This window comes from Mchenga conophoros, linkage group LG16, assembly GCF_057382185.1.
Source record: "Mchenga conophoros isolate Kocher_MC1m ecotype Shallow Benthic linkage group LG16, M_conophoros_male_GT1.1, whole genome shotgun sequence".
Taxonomy (NCBI): Eukaryota; Metazoa; Chordata; class Actinopteri; order Cichliformes; family Cichlidae; genus Mchenga; species Mchenga conophoros.
Genome location: NC_140541.1, coordinates 19,709,788 through 19,730,984, shown reverse-complemented (window position 1 = coordinate 19,730,984; position 21,197 = coordinate 19,709,788). Strand labels below are relative to the sequence as shown.

Genomic DNA, 21,197 nt, shown 5'->3' with positions numbered 1-21,197 from the left:
TAGGAACTAGATGAAGAACACCTTGAAGCTTCTGAATGAACAAACAGATGGGGTTAACAAATATCATTAAGCTAATTGTGATGCGCACCAAGTTAGCAGCTAGCTTGTCTATTATGGATTGAGCTAGCTTCTTAGCTCAATCCATAATAGTCTCAATCAGTGTCTCCACTGTCGTTCTCCACAACCTAAAGGAAGAATCTTGCTCCAGTATTCATCAATTGTGCTCTACAAGTTAATTATTTTTCATGCCCTCACAGCACAAGTCGGCAATGGGCTCGACCAATTGTCATGAACAATTATGACCAAACCTAATATAGAGGATTTTAAATTGAATCCTGAATAAAGAAAGTACTGTCAGTAGCACAATTACCATAAATTAAAAATGATACCAATGTAAGAAAAACAGGACAGATTAGCAAAATGATAATAACACTTTGTGCAGTGAAAAAAATCAACAAAACAGAACAAAAAAATATGATTGCAAGGTGTTAAACAGATCATTTAAAAAAATACACGAAATAGCAAATTATGTTTGGTGTATGTTTACTTGAGCACCTTGTGTCAATAGCATGATACAATATATGGGATTGTAAGTAGCTGGAACGGATTTACACAAATAAATCTATCAAATGGAAATGAGAAATACTGAATTCACAGTCTCCTTTAATATATAATACCTCAAGTGCTAAGTGCCTTTGGCTTTGCCTTTATTAGGAACCTTTCCTGCACCTTGGATCCGTCACCACTGAACTCAGTTGAAGAGATCACCCTTAAGAACAAATGTACTCACTCTCTAGGATGTCAAGCACAAAATTCATGGTGGTAACACAGTTGCAGCATTGATTGACAGCTGAGGGTGATGATGGCAGAGTGACCGCTGTGTCAAAGTGAATGAAATTTATGATCTGTGCATCAAACGCTGCCTTAGTGAAAACCTGTCAGTGCTGCACAGAAGAAGAAGAGAGCCTCAGTCTCTACCAGAAACAGCATGTGCTACACTGTGAGTGACTTTGAAACAATAAAGACATAGATAGTGCCAAGAAAACAGATCGTATGCAAAGCTGTACTTTGCATACGATGCAGCGAGCAGTTGCTTTGACCTGATTTCCTATGACAGGAATTACTCGAGTATCCAGTCTGACACACATACACACAAATCTAACTCCCAGTGTGTCTTTTCTTTTCCCCCAGTCTCTTTCAAGTTTGCTCTGTTACTCCTCACTGTTCGCCACCAACGCGGAGTGAACCTCACCTGCTTCTCACGTGCTTTAATCCCATCTCTGCTCGCTCATATTTGACAGCGATTGTGCCTCAAAATCTCACACGGGAAAATCAGCATGCTATTCAGGCTGTAGATGTGTAAGCGCCACGCCACAGATTTCTAAAACGTGCGTCGCAATCCAGATTGATTCACACACTGCACACCCTGTTAACCTCTACTACTATCATCCATTTTTTTTAAGTGTGTTTCAGCTTCTCTCTGTTCTTGTTCTCGCTGTGTCTCTTCTTCCTCCTTCTTTCTCACGTTCCCATCCTGCACAAATCCCTTTTTAACACAAAGCTTAGTAAATGCAAATCAGCCTTAAAGGACAAAATCATAGAGATCGCCCTACAGACACACATAGTTCATATTGCACCATGCCCTGTGGTTTGTTGCTGCATGATAAGTGCATTATAGTGGCGTCTAAACGTACTGCGCTCAAGCTCCAACGTTCTATAAACTATCTTTATCGGTAGTAAATTTGAGGCTAGTTTAAGACCGCTGATGAACACTTAACCTGTCACCACACCAAAAGCCGCACTGCAGCAGCTTCGCCTCTCTTTCTCTCTATGTCTTTAGCTGTCCTATCAAATTTAACACTCCCCTCTCTTTTTGCCTCTTGCTTATTTTTCTTTCTCTTGCTCCCCCTGCTGTGTCTGCAATTCTTCAGTTTAATCAAACAGCCCTCCTCACAATCTGTCTGTCTCGCTCTCTCTGCGTTATATCTATAATATAGCTCAATGGATCCTTTCTTGCTGCCTTTTTTTTTTTTTTTGGGCTGAGAAGGTAGAGGATAGTCCAAAGAAGCGTGCATCTGTATGAGTCACTGCATATGTGTGTGTGTGAAGAAAACCAGGAGGGGGGTGTGTAAGGAGGCGAAGAGCATTGCGTCATTGGGGGTGTGTTGAACAGGAGGTGGGCTGAGCCGGCTGCCAGTCAGTGACGCCAGTGGAGCACGTGTGTTGGCTATGGCTGGGAAGACGTTGTGCAGTGGTTATCCGGCTGTAGGCGAGAAGAGCTAGAACCAGCCGCAGCTCCGTGTTGCCGAAGGGGTGACCGAGAGAGTGCATGTCTGTGTGTGTGTGTGTGTGTGTGTGTGTGAGAGTGTGTGTGAGAAAGCGAGAGATGAACTGTATGCATGTAGATGCTGCATGAGCTGCAACCGGAGCTGCTACTGGTGGTGGTGAATAATGCAGACAGGGGAACAGAGTTTGGATAGCATGCAGTGAGCCAGATTAATAATGTATCGTGCCGGTTATGAGCTCTGCTTTAGTTAGTTTTTCTGGAACCTGTAGCTGCCTACTATCTGCCTGCTTTCCTCACTCACTGACTCCCCCGCATACCTTTCTGCCTGCCTGCCTTCCTACCTGACTGTTGGACTGTCTGACTTGCTCAGAAAATGTCTCACTACCATTTCATCAAATGTTGTAAGTAGCCATTCAGCAGTTCTATATTTATGCATGCAAGTAGACTTGTCAGCCATGGGTGTGTGTCTGTTGCATTAGCACTTACTGTATGTTCAAGCTGCCATACTGTATGAGTTCACATGCTTAAGAATTCTGGTCATTTGCTGCAGACGCAGCAGCGGTGTGGTCTAAACTTCAAATGGGTATTTGTGCCCCCCCCCCCATGTGTGTGTGTGTGTGTGTGTGTGTGTGTGTGTGTGTGTGTGTGTGTGTGTGTGTGTGTGTGTTCGTGCAGTAAGTGGGTGTGTGAGCTTGCTGCAGAGAGCTGCTGCAGATGAGTGAAGTTGACCAGTGAATGCGGCAGGTAGCAGCAAAACGAAGGAAAGGAAGATGAAGTAAAGCCACAAAGATGCAGCTCCCACGAGTGTCTGGCATATTCACATCACACTAACAGACTCACAGAGAGAAAGTGGTTTCAAGGAGAGAAAGACAGTTGGAGAGAAAACTGATGGTGGTTTAGAGGAGCACGGGAGAGAGGGAGGGGATGGCATTATTGGGAAATGGATGGAAGGAGTGACATAAGGAATGTGGCCAAATTTTGAGTGATAGATGCAAATATTTGAGAGGCAACAGCAATGAAGACCGGAAAAAGGGAGAATATAGGAGGAAAGATAATTGAGTGCTATGATAGAGGTGATGCAGGCTGTCAAAGTCTCTCCTTCACTCTAAGAACCCACCTCACCTCTTAATCATCCACATCCCCTCTCCTACATATCCTGCATATTTATGGTGTCTGCAGCTTATAGACACCATAAATGTGAGTTTGTGTGCATTTAACTGTATATGTGTATGTGTGGTATTTTGCAATTTACAACCTCCTGCAATGGTGTTTGTGTTATTAGCCAAAGCCTGCTGGAGCCTGCATGGGATGCTCTACATTTAATCAATAACTGATAGCTTGGAGATGGGATGGCAGAAGAAGAAAGCTCGCGCTTTCTTTCCCTGTCTCTCTCTCTCTCTCTCTCTGCATATCCACTTAATCCATATCCCAGATTCATTCAGACCCATTTCCGATTAGTCCTTTCCTGGTCTGATGTATTTGTCCACAACCATTCATCACATAGTAGCAAGAGTCAGTGTATCTTGTTATTTTGACCACTTAGTGCAGACGTTATGTCCTAATATTTGAAAATAAATTGCAGGTTATTAAAAGGTGATGTGATGTGCACGAAATTTTATGTGGAAAGTGAAGTGCACCTTACTAGAAGCTGAACAAAAATGTTCAGTTTCTAGTGATATACTCTCCTCGTATTTAGCCTATTTTTATACCCATCTATCTTACATGCTTTGTACACCTACAGTTCATGTGTGGGCTGTCAGCCCTAATATGTCATCTTATTTGTTGTCTGTCATGGACTGGGAGTTTATGGATTTGTGTGACTGTAACCTTGAATGTATGCTTAATAGATGATGTATTGGGGTGACAAAGAGTGTGGACAAAGAGGATACAACCAAGGAACAAGCAGTAGGAATACTGAAAAGTATTCTGAGGTGTGCGCATGTGTATGTGCAGGTGTGATGCACTACACGTGTCTGGTCTTGATGGTCTGTTTCATCTTTTTCTTCTTCTTTTTGATCTTCAACTCTGCAGTGAATGAAATAGATACGATGACACAATACACACCAGTCAAATTAAAGGAAAAAACCCTTAATCCTTGAACGCCTACAGCAAGGTCATCCTCTGATATGTCGTAGGAGGTATTTTGATGACACTGTTAAGATTCACGTGTATCTTTCCTGGGCAGAGTCACTATAAATTAATGCAAGATTGCTCAAATTGATCCCTTTTAACCTATCATGAAGCATTCCTTTCCTGATGGTAGTGGTCTCTCTCAAAATTATAATGCCCCCCCTTCCGTAGATCATGAAGGATCACTGATTGGAGAAATAAGTATAAAGTTAATATGAATCACATACTGTCTTCACAGCCAATACCTCTCAGCCAAATTGAAGATCTATGTGAGACTTTAGATGAACGACCATCATGTGAGGGGATATCCTTTGGCAGAGTGATGTTTAATTCCCCACGGAAGAGATATAGAGACTCACTGAATTAATGTCATGTTGCAATTAAGCTCCTCTGTAGGCATGTGGTAACCCAACACCTTATTAAAACAATTTATGATGGTTTTTCCTTTAATTTGTCACGTGTGCATATAAGAACAGGAGAAAAATAAGGCAACAACTGTGGGACTGAGAATGCAAGACTGTGGAGACACATTGTCGTATATTATTAGAAAAAGCAGTAGGTTGAGTGTGTTTCTGTGTTTCAACCGTTAGCCAAGTTCCCAAAATAAAATACAGTTGAAGCACCTGGCATGAGCAGTATAATAATGACCCCCACCCACCACTCCCGTCTGGAACTTGAATACAAAAGAACGCTTTTTTTACATGTCTGTCCAGAGCAGATGGCACTGATGTATTGTGAAGGAAGTGTGTGTGTGTGTGTGTGTGTGTGTGTGTGTGGGGGGGGGGGGGGGGCAGGTGTTCAAATGAATGTGTAGATGTATATCAAACAAAAACAAACAAAAAAAGCACACAGAAGCATCTTTTTGTCTGCTAGGACGTCTTTGTTTCTGCCTGATAAAAATCCGAACACACCCCAGCCCCTTCAAATGACAGCTTCTGGTATACTCTAAAAAGTAACAGCAATGTACTTACGCCTCGACAGTTAAGGACTTATTTTATTGTTAGGTTGCTTTTCACTGTTGAAAGAAAAGCCCCAGTTTACAGTCTCAGAAAGTTGGCTCTAGTGCCAAGATTCTCAGGTGGTAGTGCAAGTGCTGGACTGGGGAACAAATGTGCATAGCTCTTATGCATATTACACTTATATGAGATAACTTGCAACACTCTCTAATGTGTAAAAACAATGGAAAACTAACATCACAGATACAAAGTAAGAAACAGACAGAAAACACCCTGGGACAGAAATAAAACAATAATGTGTGTCTGATACTGTTATTTCCTCTGACGGTAAAGTGTGACCAGTCACAGTCTGGAGCTCTGGAAAAATAAGATATTTAAGACCTGATAAAGTTGTGACAAAGAAACAGAAGGTGTTGGAAAGCATGCAGTGCTTTAAAAGTGCCCTGCTAACAGTATTTTTCACCTGCTGAAAACACTGATGTGTGCTCAGTCACCCTAAAAGAGAAGCAGACAGATGACGGAGAAAAAGAGTGCTACATCAGTGAACAGACAAAAATACTCAAAGTAAGAGAGAACTAAATCAAAAGTGGGCAAAGAAGAAAAAAAACCAAGCACAATAAAAGAAGAGCAGTTTGAGAAATGTAAGGAGTGGGATATAACATGCCCAAAGAGACATAAGTTAGTGAGTCATTGTCTGTGCAAAGACTATCTTGTCTTCATGTTTTGCTTGTCCTCTGGGCTGACTATGACCTGAATTTGTCATATTATCAGTGCTGTCATGACAGTTCGTCTTCTGTTTGCACTTTAACTTACTTTGTAACAAATTATTATTCCTAAAAGTGTTAGCATCTTTTGATTTTTTATATTTCTACATGAGCTCTTTTGGTCTTCCGAGGCTTGGCCCTCCTGCTGTAGAGTCCCACTACTTTACATCACCCAAGCAGACCAGAATAAGTTTCGCAGCTGCCTTGTGATGAGATCTGTTTGGCTACGTTCCACTGAGAGGCAGATAGATTATGCACAGTCAGAAGAATTGATACACTCTGTTAGGACAGAAAAAAAACAACACATAAAATATTGTGGTGTCTCACACAACCCACCCCAGGGCTAAACAATGAGCAAATATCCTTCACAGCTGGGATGCTAAACGACTGCCTGCACACAACTGGGCAAAATGCTGACACAAACAAAAAAGGATGCAGCTTGGTTTAAAAAAATGTTTTTAACAGCGTAAATCAAGATGCCATCATTCCCAAATTATTAAAACTGTTAACTAACTGAAAATTACCTGAGAAAATCATGTAGTCATTAAATGCCCGCAAAGGTCAGGGCAGGAAGATTGGAAAGGTCGTGTAATGAAAACAAATAAAAGAAATTAGACTAATTAGTAAAATGATTGGCTATAAAAAGAAAGCGCATCCCAGAGAGGCTGATAGTTTCAGAAGTAACGATTGGGAGGCTTTTACCACTTTGTGAAAGAGCGAGTGGGAAAATTGTTCAGCAATTTCAGAATACTTTTTTAAATTTAAAATCAGCAAAGAATTTATTCTTTTATGTGCAAAGTTTAGAGCTGTACTAAACAAAATAATCACACTTGCTCTGCACTAATTGTTTGGTGTATGGAGTGCAGCATATTTTCTAGAATTATTGTCCTCAGTGAATTATAAATAAGCATAAAAAGCAGCTCTTGATTTGTTTCTTACATTTTATTTTTGCTTTTGTGCCTTAAGGCAAAGCTTCACAGATCTTTTTTATGTTTTTCTCTTCTTTGTTAAGCACATTAAGTTTACATAATAAAATGTGCTTTATAAATAAAATTGCTATAAAAAGCTGATATTTAGAGAACACATTACCGCTTCAACACACCTGAGGACATGGATGCTTCTTATTATCTGAGACACGTTTAATAAATGAATAAATAAATAAGATCTCAGTGTGCTAACTACTTTTTTTTTTAAATGTAAGGCATTCTGGATAATAACTTTCTTCAAATTTATTCTGAACAAGTAAAATTCATAAGAGAACATCTGTGATGTTTGGAAGTGAAATGTTTTGAATCTCCATTCACCCTCATTACTTTTTAAAGGGTGTGTTTGTGGTTTAACTTTCCTCTCGCTGGGGTGTTGATGATTTCTCCAAAATGATTGAGTAGCAAAGTAAGCTAAGACCAAAATACACATATTTAATGTAGGGCACAATTTTCTTTGGTTCACTATCTTGGTGAACAAAGCTGAAGAACTCAGCTGACACTGTTTTGTTGCTGTGAGTATTTACAGTTATTACATGAAGATATCCTCCACTATGACCCAATGCTATCGCGTTACATCTCTTTAAGCTCATTATGTTAGACTGAAAACAAGATCACAGGCCAGATCCGATCACTGAGCACCTGCCCATATTCATGTGTTATCCAAAAATAGAACTACATCAGCTGGTGATTCAGCATAAGAGCTGCTGAGGAAACAAGCAATAAAGCAATAACAAATTCTGCTATTCCCCCTGTGATATCACTTTCCCTTCCAATGAGGGAGACAGCTTGGTCTGTGTAGCAGCTGCTACTGATAGACACTGGAGTTTGTACAGCTGTGGCCGGATGAACGTGTCAAAAAAAGGAAAAAAAAAAAGATTACTAGAACAAATCAAGGTGAAAATATGACAGTTGAAAAATGACAGTTCTGCTGCACACTGATGATATGTTCATACTTTTCAGCGATGAACTGTGAAAAGGTTTATACTTGACATTTTGGCCGAAAACGCACCCACACAGAGTGCTTCTTTGACATGATATGATTGAGTCAGCGTACATTCTTTGCTAAAGCTGAACAAATGTAAACATTGCATACGTTTGACCTAGCAGTCTATATCGAGCTGGCCAAGTACAAAGCTGTGAAGCCGTGTGGGTGATAAATCCTCGACTGCTTTTGATAAAGTGTTGTCTCCTTATCTGAGTAACACCGGCTATTTTCTGACCAAGGCTCGTTTGCATATCATCCAAAAAAATCAACAAGTCGAGCCTGAGACCACAGCCCTAATAATAAATCTGGGTATCCACGCAAATCTCTGCTTGTCAGGAACAAGACTTAAAGTAAATGACATGTACGGCTGCATCTTTAGGTAAATTTGTTTCTGTTTTTAATCAGAGAGCATTTTCTTATTTACTGTGTAAACTATCATGGCAGACTTACCAATGTGGGGCCCATGTGGGCACTTTTGTGTGGGGTGTCTGGGGCCCTCCACAGTGGGCCCACACCAGCACCAATAGGACATGTTTAGCGGGATAGTGTTTTCACTCATTCACCAGGTTGTCCTCCTCACTGAAGCATGGACAGCTTGCATTCAAAACTTGAATAAAAACAAATCTTATGTAAAAAAAAGACAAATGACGCAACATAATTTTTTTGAGATAAAACATTACTAATGTTATTTTGCTGTTTCTGGCTTTCTCTCTTTGTCTCTAGGTTGCTTCCAGCTATGTAACGTCTTTCGCCAGAACATGGAGATAGACCAGTGTCTGCTGGAGTCTCTTCCCATTGGCCAGCGCCAAAGGCTGGTCAGGAGGATGCGCTGTGAACAAATAAGGGCGTACTATGAGAGAGAAAAGAGCCTTCAGCGCCAGCAAGGTGGAGTCAAGGTTCGAGCCCTGCCCACGCACCGCAAGAAGCACCACGTTCGCTTCAGGCCTGCCGATATTATACAGGATGCCATCATTCATCATAACGACAAAGAAGGTGTGTGTTCGGATTTTTCTGCGAGTGGGCGTGTCTGCTTCTGGTTAACACGAGGGTAACAAGAGGGTAGCAGAGATGGCAATACCTGATTTTGAGAGCAAAGTGTTGAAAACAATCCCACCTACATATGCTGTTCATTGACACTGACAGAGAGCTAGATGACATAAGAATGTTCTTCAACAGATAAAGAAAGAACATGTGATACGGCTGTTTGATTGGCTGATAGTTAATAGTCCATTAAAGCATTTAAAAATGGTTAAAAACACTTTCTTGTGTTCTTCACAATGAACACACCCGAAACTCCGGCTGATTGGGACCCACGCCCAGTTTCCCACCTTGGCTCAGGTGATTAGAGGATCATCAGGGGGTCCTTTTGTCCCTCTGTGGGGGGATACTCCCACTAGGTTTATATCTGGGACTCTCCACCATTTGACCTTAGAACTGAAGAAGCTTCTCGGATGAGAGGTGAAACGTCTTCAAGCAACTTAAAGAAGTCCAGACGCTTTTCTTTGCAAGCTCCTTTGACTACGATGACCTGGATGACTGAGAACCTTCACAGACTTTCTTGTGGCTTCAGAATGACTGTGATTTTACTGATGTCGGCGAAAAGCGCCGTTGTCTGCCCTCCTGTGTCGGTTTCTGTGTCTGAGAATGTTTCTTTGTTCCTGTCTGTGTGTGTGTTTATTTATCTGTTACCAGCCAGAGAAAAAGGAGTCTGCAAGCTTTCCTCAGACAATAAAAACACACTAACTTCTGATGCTGACATCATTCTGTCACAAAACAAGCCTCTTGAAATTTAAAGGGTATTCACATTTTACTCCAAAAGGCACATCTTTTTGTCCAACCTTACCATTTTTCTTTTTGTCTATGACAGTCACTTGCCAGTCACCGACACATCTGTCTGAGCATATCTCCGTCAGTCCTTCCGGCAGACTTTGCAGGTCACTGTGTTAATCTCTGCTCCCTGGCTGCCAGTAAGATTCAGCTGGGGTATGTGGGAGCAGCTGGTGTGCCACTGCTAAAGCCAACCTGAAAACAGGGTTCACTGGCTTGGCATGGATCGCATACTCCTCTGCCTAATCACCTAAGCCCCACCATGATGCTCAAGTGGTACCAGGACGCCGTTTGTCTTGCTATGTGAGGGCTTTGTGACCATTTGGTGCTCAAAACAAGAACTGGCTCCAAATGAAACAAAATAGTAGATTCATGCAGAGGCGTCTGTAGATAAGGGAACACTTCATATCTTTATCTTTGAAGAAAAATACTGCCTTAAAGATTCATCAGCTGTTCTTTTTATGCTAGCTTGTCTGGTTCTTTTGGGTCAGTGCCTCTGCGTAAGGATCTGTCCAAACCACTTAGAGTTTACACTTGGAAGTTGGATCCATCAGCACTCAGTACTGTATATCCTGACAATGCCTCTTCTTTAGTATTCTTCAGTGGTGCTGGTGCTCGAAGTGATACGTTTTTCTCACTATCTCTGCTCGTGTTAGCCTTTTTTGTAAAGAGAGATAGGATTTGCTTCTGGCCAGGACTGTCCCAGAGTAATGTGGGAACATATTTGGCACTGGCAAACTTAAACTTAGGGTTAGAAATTAGCAATAGCTATGAACTCTGTGTGCCGCACATCAGTTTCATGCTCTATACTGGAACTATGGCTATGTGTATCATGCCTGGCTGATTTCCAAAAAGCTGTTGTTGGGGTTTAAACACAGTCACTATTTAAGCAGTAGATCATATACTGTATGACTTCCAAAAAGAGCCAATATTTTAATTATGTTACGCTTTCAGCATTACGATTAAGCTATCATTTCATGGATCCCTTCTAGAGTAAGCTCAAGTGATATACTTGTTAAAGATACACTTGTATCTTTAAAATGTCTGTTATCTTGAATACATTTAAATATCTCAACTTAATTTGTCAGCGCCGTCTGCTTCAGACGGTGATGATTATTGAAAAATAATTAAAGATGTTTAGGTGGCTCTTTAAGAAGCTGTGACTGAAAAAGACACAAAAAGAGAGATTAACAAATAAGACTCAGCCTTAACTAAAAAATAAAATTAAAAAAATCGAGGCACGAGGTGCTGAAACTTTGTCTGCTGACACGACAGCCAGATAATAAGAGATGCACACACAGTCTACACACACGCAGTCACAAAAGGATTTTGTTTTTCTTATCATTCGTCTTGTACAGGAAGTAAGATGAGGGAGAGAGAAGAGGGAAGGGCAAACACACTGAGAAAAGGGAACATTGGAAAATGGATGAAGCTAAATAACAGCAGCAAAGATGCTTTTGGATTACGAAGGATATCGCAGGGTTAAGGTTAGATATAGCACGGACACACAGCTCTAGCTGTAGATCTGAGAATACTGCACGTCATCTTCGTTCACGGGTTTATCTGTCATATGCAAACATCTGGCTCGCTTGTGTTTTGACATTTGGTGAAACTGCTTCTTTTTTTTTTAAACCAATCATCAGAATGTGAAGCTGTTGCTCTCGTAACCATGGAACCTACTATTAATATTTACCATGTCTTAACTCTCCAAAAATGCTATTTAATGACATTTTGTGCTGGTTTCTCCAACTTTGGTTATCAAATCTTGAGAGGTTTTTGGTACCTCTTTTTGATTGGTACAATTCCAAAACTCATCTTAAGACACCTGTGGACTGTATCCGCATCTTTCTTTGAAGCACTTTCTTTAAAAACCGAAATCTCATGAGCTCCAGTTTTGCACTGTGCACCCCATTCATATATCAGATCTTACACAGAAAATCACCAGTACTTTGTTGTGTTAGAACAATTTGCTGTTTTCTAATGATTATTGTTGTTTTGCATGCATGTGTATGTGTGAAGCCTGCAGCTCTGCTTTAGAACATCCATTCTTTAGACCAGTACTGTTTAATGGCTTGTCATTTAAGACATTCATAGCCTCATGATCCTTTAGTGTCTCTTGTATCCTGGCCTTTTTAGCTGCCGCAGACCTCGGGTCAAACCTACTTTTCTCCTGCTGGCAGTAAAGATTACCTGTATTATGCAACCGTATGCATTCACAGTCCCCTCAGTGGGGACTCCAACTCAAGTCAGAAATATTGTTATTTGGATCGGTCTCTGCACCAGTGGGCGAGCGTGTTTCCCCTGTGCCTGTGCTGCGTGTCTGTTCAGTGTGCACTATATGGAAGTGTAATTACTGTGTGAAGTGTGTCTGAATGGCCATCTTTCATTATTGATCAATGTGTATAGATCCATCCTGCAGGCACAGCACAGGGACTCATAGTGCAATCACTTCTCCACAGTGAGGAAGTCGGGAAAGTGGAGGTAATAAAAGCTTCCAGTCATGTGGAGTGTTTTGGAGCACTCCTTAGAAACATATCACACCTAAAGTACTAAACACCATGTGTTTATATCAGTGAAGCAAAAGCTTCAATACAAAGTTTAAGGAATCCACTTGACACTGCCCACGAAATACATTTTAACTCAAAGGAATTCTCTGTTATATCCATAATCATAACTATATCCATCTGTTATCATTAGATACTGTGTGGCGGATGTGCTGGACCACAGTTGAAGTCACTGTGATGTGTAGTGTAGTCTTATGGGAAGTTTCAGACACTTAGCTCTGTTCTGTTAGCCTTCCATCTATATATACTCTCCCCTAGGTGGTGAAACTTAACCAAAGGGGAAGAAAAATAAGTAAATATGTTAGGGATGGTAGGGAACATCACTTGATATCTCCCTCAGTGCACCACACTGGGATTAAAAGGGTGTCAGACATCTGTCATGTTTTTGACAGAACAAGGCCTAGGCCCACAGAGCTGATAGAAAAAGAAGCCCTTTTTTTGCCATCCTTCATAAATGTGCTTTAATGACAACTTTTGTCATATTGCAATGAAACTTTACACTGGAATTCATACTTCTCCGACCTTCTAATATTAAATGTATACTTCATTTGATGAGTCATGAGTGTCCAGACAGGTAAAATGAGCAAAGGATGTGAATGTTATGAAGTCATTTCTTACAGTTGTGCTCGGTTTGAAGATGGAATTTAATTTAGATGTTTTTTTTCTACGTTTGAGTATTTTAATTAAAATTACACAAAGGAAGAGAAGTACACATAATGACAGTTTCCCCTAAAATGGCCGGCTGTAAAACCGGATTAAAATGCATTCACATTCAATTTGCGGTCCCACTTTCCCTTTCCTGTCACAAATAAGCAATTTCAGTTTTTCTTTTTTTTCTTTTTGCAGGCATGATTTTACGAGGAGAATTCCAGTGCTTCATTGTAGAAAAAAGAAAGCGAGATAAAATATGCACCAGCACCATTTGTCTGAGAGTTGTCTTTTAGAGTAATGTGTTTCTTTCACTGGAGGACGCAACTTAAACAAAGTTGCAAGTCAACATTTATGGAGGGGTTTTGTCTATTAAATACTTCAAATACTGTGAGCGTGCATTGCCCCCCTTTGGTGGCATTTATTACATGGTTACAGAAGCTGAATTCCATTACATGGCCTTTTCTGGGAATAAGTAGGCAGTGGTTCCCTGTTCCCTCTTACAAGACTCATTATCTATTTGAAAACTCTACACTTGTGTTTTTCCATCATGAATGAAACAAAGGAGGAATGAAAAACTCATTTCAAAAACATGGGGCAGTGAGGTGAGACGGCCCCCCGTTTGTGATCATGACTCTGTGATAAGGACCCAAGAGACAGACGCATTTATAAGAGTAAGGGATTTGAACGTAATCTCATATAGGGCTGCCAAGGAATGATAGTTTACATGAGAAGAATGTGTCTGGTTGCCATACGAAGAAAATTGGCAATGCTGATGTAAGTGGCACATTATGGAGCGCACATTACAGAGATTTGATCAGATTCATAGAATGTCAGGGTACAGCAAGAGAAAGAAGAGCCACAGAATTGAAAAGAGAGCCATGAGAAAAGTACATCCAACCTTGCACTGTATCTGCACAACAGTCAGCGTGAGGCATTGTATCTATTTCAAGCAGTTCCAGTTCAACAATATGTAAATCTAATTTTCCTGAGTGGAGAACTGCTTTTTTAACAGTGAACTGCACATACTTTGCAATATACTGTGTAGGCAAAAGGTCCTGAAGGTGCTGAACACAAGCATGAGTTAATATCTAAATGAAAGCATGGATTTTCAGGAGAGTTACTGATTAACTTCATGTACAGTTTTATGTATTGGATGTAGCTGTATTTATAATATCTTACTGTAGGGATGTAACTGTGAAGTATTTTTTCCATGGAAGAAGAAGAAGGCCAATAAGATGTCACAGGTTTGGCTTTTAAGAATCTGAGTAGTTATCAAGGTCATAATGCTCTATTCATGTCCACCTGTCAATCTGTAGCTAATTTAGATTTCTCTCTCATCTTTCTCTTCTCTCTCCGTCGTGCTTACTCTTTTTCTATCAGGTCCTATGTGGTTGCCATGGAAACTGCACATACGTCTTGAACAGCTGTTTTGTGGTTGTCCAGAAAAGATAGTTGACTTTAGTTTTTGCGCACTCTTCATTTCACTGCCTGATTGAAGGGTGGCACACTTACATACACCGACTCACATATAAAAATTAATAAATATATAAAGACAGTTAATGTTGTGGCTGTGCTGTGAGATAAATATATAGCTGCCACAACTCCAGGGTTCCTTTTGCATTTTAGTTACGTGATAATGTGGCATCACCTCATAATGTAAAACAGCTCGTCGTTAGTAGCTTTAAGACAAACAGTGTCATACATCCCTTTTGCTATTGACTTGACAAATGGCTTTCTCCTTTTGTAGTTGAAATCCCATTACCTTATTGGGATTATAGAGTTATCAAGAACTAATTTAGTCTGTCAAGCCATGATTTAAACTATGGATTCACACTGTTTCATCTTTCTTCAATAAACTTTGCTTGTGTTAATCGTTACTTCTGTGTATGCAGGACTTTGACAGATCCTTTGTAAAGATGATTCCATAGGAACAAACAGGGGATAAAATTCAATACATTCAGGTTTTTTTGGAAGCTCATGGTATTAAATTTGACTTTCCCCTGCCTACTGTTTCTGCACTTAGTTATTGTAAAGACTTAGTGACACAAAGAGGGAATGTTGCACTAAAAAGACTCAAACTTTGGGTGACACCTACCTGAGCTGTCTAAATCAGGCTTCTGAAGTTCTGTATAAACTTTATCTGAACTTTGGATTATACCATGTTTATGCTGAGAACAAAGTCTTGGGATTTTGTTTGCTATTGTCTTCCATTATTTGACGTACGTTAGACAGGGATAATTGGATGCCCCTAGTTTGACTTGACAGGAATATTGCCTACAGGAAGCAAAACTTGTTTCAGTGTTCATAGATAGATAGATAGATACTTTATTGATCCTACAAGGGAAATTGTTGTGTTACAGCAGCATTATAAAGTATAAAGTATAAAAATAGTACAGTCTGCAATAAACATCAGTTAAGTTAAAGTGCCAAAGGCACCTGGTAAGAGCCTTATGCTATGGAGATAAATACAGCAATGATCAAAAGCAAAAAAAATGTACAAATGAAGTTAGTTAAAAAAAAACAGCGAAAGTAAGACTGACATTGTAAGAAAGCAGTGCAAATTACAATAATAAATAATAACTGTTATCTTAATCTAAGCTACATAAAGGTATAATACAAAATATGTTTGGGATCATAAGACACACAAAGCATTTTTAAATGAAAGCCTTCAATATTAGTGATATTTAGCATAGCTGGCAGCTTTACTACTAATGCACACAACAGATGGACACGCGTGCAACAGTACTATTGATTCCCGATGGCCATATTGTCAGACAAACATTTTTTCCCCATTTGCTACTTGATGACATTATGAACCACTTGACCCTTGACCTGTCTGCAGCTGTGGGCCATAAAATCCAGGCAGGTTGAATGAAAGCTCCTTACTAACTAACTCCATCAGTTGGGTCATTTTAAAACCCGAGTTTATCCTAACCAGGAAAATATACCAACCTTCAATATACCAACTTTTACCATTTGTGAATCACAAGATGCTTTACATTCTTAAAAACTGCCCTTCTGAGTTCACTGATGAGTTGTGATATATTGTTTAATAGACAAGAAAGCAGGAACATTATCAATTCCCCCGTAACTAATTCAGCTTTAGATGTACTTTAATTGATGTTTTACAGTCTTGTGTCTCCACAGCATATGGAGACTTGAGGAGATAATTATGCTGATTGGATCCAGCACTGGTCTGTTTATTACTCATCCACCACTTAAATGCTATTAAGCACTGCAGCCATGAGAAGAATGGAAAAACATTCTTTGTATAATGTCTGGCTTGCTTGATATGTGTGCATGTGCCTCTACAATGATAGGCCAACCAAGTGATTAGTGAATATCCTCTTCTTCCATCTCACCCTTTCCCCTTTCTTATACCAACACATGAACCCTCTGCACACCAACCCCCTGCATGTCCTCCTGCGTTACATCCATCAACCTTTCCTGCAGTCGTCTTTTCCTCCTTTCTGACGACTCCATGGGCAAAATGCTTTTCTCAATATATCCACTATCCCTGCTCTGTATGTGTCCCAAATGATCTCAGCCTTTAACTTTGTCTTCAAACTGCTCAGCCGAAGTTGTCACTCTCATATACTCATTTCTAATCTTGTTTTCAGGTCTGCCATGTCCAAACCATACATCATATTACGTTAGATTGATAAATGTTTAAATTATTGAGATTTTATTTTACTTTGCTTAATATCTGAAGATAATTCTGAATTTTTATTGCCAACCAGCTCATTGTTAATTGTTCCCTGATTTCTGATGTGGTGTTTTAGTTCGTTAACATATACTGTAGTTGTGGATGGTGTGTAAATGCACGATGCACACTTCAAACAGTTATCTGTGTTTATAAAATACACATATTTATCGCAGGTGAATCCATTTGCAATGCTAGTAAATTTTAAGACAGTAATGTTTAACAGATCCTTTCCTTTAGATTTTAGCAAAAACTTTAAAGTGTAATATTTTGCCATGGCTCTGTGTGGATGTTCATGTATGTGCTAATGCAACAGACTGTATGCGTTTGTGTATGTGGCATATGTGGTGGGATTGTGTGACAGTGTTGGTATAAGGTCTTCCTCGGTTCAGTCAGCAGCCGTCTAGTGCTGTCAGTGTCACTGAATTCACATGTGTCCAAACTACAGCGCTCCACCTGCCTTTCTTGTTTGACTATCAGTCTCTATTCATCTGTCGCACACCCCAGTGTCCTGTCGCTCTCGCTCTGTCACTGTGTGCTGCTACGTTCACATTTATTTCTTTAAAAACACATCAAATTTATAGCAAAATCTTAGGACCCTGCTTATCTGTGTTAACCATGTCTGCTTATCTGTTTATGTCTGACTGTGTCAGCTTGTTTGTAATGGTTTATGTTTCCTTTAGTCGATCTGTGTCAGTGTGTTATTGGGTTGCGTGGCTCGCTGTTGCCCCAGCAGCAGGTCAGAAAACAGGGGTTACCAAACATGCACGCACAGCTTAACACTGATCCGCACTGACGTAACAAGGACAGTCAGAGGACACTCACTCGACACACATCGGTTTTGATAGTGATGCCTGTGTTTGCGTATGTGTCTACTGTGCTTGCCTTAAGCACGCTGCCTGTCCTCGCAAACAGCAGGTGCTAACATATGGATGTTTGGTGTGTTGCAGTGTTGCGCCTCCTGAAAGAAGGTGTTGACCCCAACACTCCCATTTCCTCTGGGGGATCCTTGCTACACTTGGTAAGATATGTCCCTAACAGGAAGTGGCATTTTTTACACTCACATTCATCTTCCCTGGAATTCCTGCATTTCTAATGCACAGATTTAAAAAATCAGGACATTGTTATGTGTCCTCACAGAATGATATTGTCACTCATATAAATGTAACATGTTTATACTTATAACCGTTGTCCATGCCTTTATTTTTGCAAAAATGTATTACATTCCTCCGTGACAGTGGCAAAATTTTATTTACTACTGCTGGACATTTTTCCATATTTACAACTTATTAGTGTATGTGCACTGAACCACTCCTGTTGTTCCAATAAATCTAACAATACAGGGAGTGCAGAATTATTAGGCAAGTTGTATTTTTGAGGAATAATGTTATTATTGAACAACAACCATGTTCTCAATGAACCAAAAAACTCATTAATATCAAAGCTGAATGTTTTTGGAAGTAGTTTTTAGTTTGTTTTTAGTTTTAGCTATTTTAGGGGTATATCATTGTGTGCAGGTGACTATTACTGTGCATAATTATTAGGCAACTTAACAAAAAACAAATATATACCCATTTCAATTATTGATTTTTACCAGTGAAACCAATATAACATCTCCACATTCACAAATATACATTTCTGACATTCAAAAACAAAACAAAAACAAATCAGCGACCAATATAGCCACCTTTCTTTGCAAGGACACTCAAAAGCCTGCCATCCATGGATTCTGTCAGTGTTTTGATCTGTTCACCATCAACATTGCGTGCAGCAGCAACCACAGCCTCCCAGACACTGTTCAGAGAGGTGTACTGTTTTCCCTCCTTGTAAATCTCACATTTGATGATGGACCACAGGTTCTCAATGGGGTTCAGATCAGGTGAACAAGGAGGCCATGTCATTAGTTTTTCTTCTTTTATACCCTTTCTTGCCAGCCACGCTGTGGAGTACTTGGACGCGTGTGATGGAGCATTGTCCTGCATGAAAATCATGTTTTTCTTGAAGGATGCAGACTTCTTCCTGTACCACTGCTTGAAGAAGGTGTCTTCCAGAAACTGGCAGTAGGACTGGGAGTTGAGCTTGACTCCATCCTCAACCTGAAAAGGCCCCACAAGCTCATCTTTGATGATACCAGCCCAAACCAGTACTCCACCTCCACCTTGCTGGCGTCTGAGTCGGACTGGAGCTCTCTGCCCTTTACCAATCCAGCCACGGGCCCATCCATCTGGCCCATCAAGACTCACTCTCATTTCATCAGTCCATAAAACCTTAGAAAAACCAGTCTTGAGATATTTCTTGGCCCAGTCTTGACGTTTCAGCTTGTGTGTCTTGTTCAGTGGTGGTCGTCTTTCAGCCTTTCTTACCTTGGCCATGTCTCTGAGTATTGCACACCTTGTGCTTTTGGGCACTCCAGTGATGTTGCAGCTCTGAAATATGGCCAAACTGGTGGCATCTTGGCAGCTGCACGCTTGACTTTTCTCAGTTCATGGGCAGTTATTTGGCGCCTTGGTTTTTCCACACGCTTCTTGCGACCCTGTTGACTATTCTGAATGAAACGCTTGATTGTTCGATGATCACGCTTCAGAAGCTTTGCAATTTTGAGACTGCTGCATCCCTCTGCAAGATATCTCACTATTTTTGACTTTTCTGAGCCTGTCAAGTCCTTCTTTTGACCCATTTTGCCAAAGGAAAGGACGTTGCCTAATAATTATGCACACCTGATATAGGGTGTTGATGTCATTAGACCACACCCCTTCTCATTACAGAGATGCACATCACCTAATATGCTTAATTGGTAGTAGGCTTTCGAGCCTATACAGCTTGGAGTAAGACAACATGCATGAAGAGGATGATGTGGACAAAATACTCATTTGCCTAATAATTCTGCACTCCCTGTACTGTAATTTCCTTCTTTTTGCATTCTGCAGTGTGCCCGCCATGACAATGTCTTTGCAGCAGAACTTCTGATTGAACGAGGCTTGAGCGTCAACCTGCAGGACGAAGACCTGTGGACAGCCCTACATGTAGCCTGTGTGTGTGACCATGCTGATATGGTGCTGCTGCTGCTGGTGGTGAGAAACACACATTAAAACATGACCATGCAGTATATTGGAAGGAAAAAAGAAAACATACAGAGACATTCAAGGACACACGTTTTGGCTGTAGTTGTAATTTTCTGGTTGATCTTTGCAATTCCAAGTGTGTCAGCTACAAATTAGATTAGTGTGTTGGACCTGGTTGGTACTCACGCTTCATTTAGAAGTAGCTTTGAACTACTGGCTCACATTAGTCATCAAGAATTTTCTGTCCAAGTGGAGCATCTTCCATTGATGAGGGGTTTTGTGTGGCTGAGGATCTGAAACAGAGCTTTTTATTCTTTCACAAATCCAGTTGAATCTCCGAAAATTAGGATATTTGGAATTCGGCATTTGCATCATATCAAAGAGAGACTATTCTGTGGAGAATGTCTTGACAAGAGCCCTGGTTGTACTGATTAGGTCCATAATGAGAGCAGTGCCAGCTGTAAGGGAGGGCATGCACATGAAGCCCAGTCACTGAGTGGGCTGAGTTTGCTGCGCTGGTGTTGATTAGACGCAGAGAGGGTTGCATGTGGTGTAGAACTGTGTAGAATCCAGTGGATTCTGGTTCTGCTGATTGGGTCCTGAGTGATTGGTGTTTCCTGTCTGTGGGAAAGGGAAGAGATTTTCCTGGGAGGAATGTATACGTTTGAAGTATTTCCCAGGAAAAAAGAATACAGATAATTAATAGTGTTTGTGTATTTGCGTGCATTTAATATCCCTACAAGCATGTGGGGTGCCTAGTTTGCTTAGGGAGGGTGTCCTGTATGTATCTCAAATGCACTTTAATGCAGTGACTTGTGTTTTCGGGGGCTTTCATGATGGGCAATGCCATGGGAGAGAAAGAGAGAGAGACAGAGATTGATTCTGTACTTTTCCCGTTCGCTATCAGGAAAGAACTAGTTCCTCATAAATTGGGCCATATTGACGCATAACTCTGCTCTGTTGGAAGAGAACAGGGGAAGAGGGAAGAAAAAGGAAGAACATTTGTTAGAAATTAAAAACTATGAGAAGTTCAGACATTTTTACAGCTTACCAACACAAAGTACAGTAAAGACTTGAGCCGTCCCTCATTTCTTTATATTTTGCTCGGAAAATGGGTGCAGAAATTTATTGAAATATTAAGACACAAGGGATCACAGTAAATTAAACAAACATTGACTTTGTGTGATTTTAGCTTGAGCATTATTATTTGGTGTTATGTGTATTTTGTTCTTGTAAATTTCTTTGTCAGGTCTTTTCTGGAATTCTTAAGTGCATTCAGACA

The 21,197-nt window shown here is 40.4% G+C and overlaps 1 protein-coding gene across 5 annotated transcripts in view; it reads left to right on the top strand.

The window, feature by feature from the left end:
- The window catches only part of myo16 (myosin XVI), a 102,615-nt gene that overhangs the window by 7,867 nt on the left and 73,551 nt on the right, over positions 1-21,197 (top strand). For 2 of the 5 annotated variants that reach the window (XM_085248703.1, XM_085248699.1), the window contains exons 1-4: positions 1,431-2,688; positions 8,832-9,101; positions 17,804-17,874; positions 19,781-19,924. In XM_085248703.1, coding sequence (XP_085104829.1) covers positions 2,661-2,688; positions 8,832-9,101; positions 17,804-17,874; positions 19,781-19,924 — 513 coding nt within the window. In that variant the 5' untranslated portion in view covers positions 1,431-2,660. Of the gene's footprint in view, positions 1-1,430; positions 2,689-8,831; positions 9,102-17,803; positions 17,875-19,780; positions 19,925-21,197 lie in introns of those variants that run through there. The other 3 variants (XM_085248701.1, XM_085248702.1, XR_014888895.1) reach the window with 2 other exon arrangements.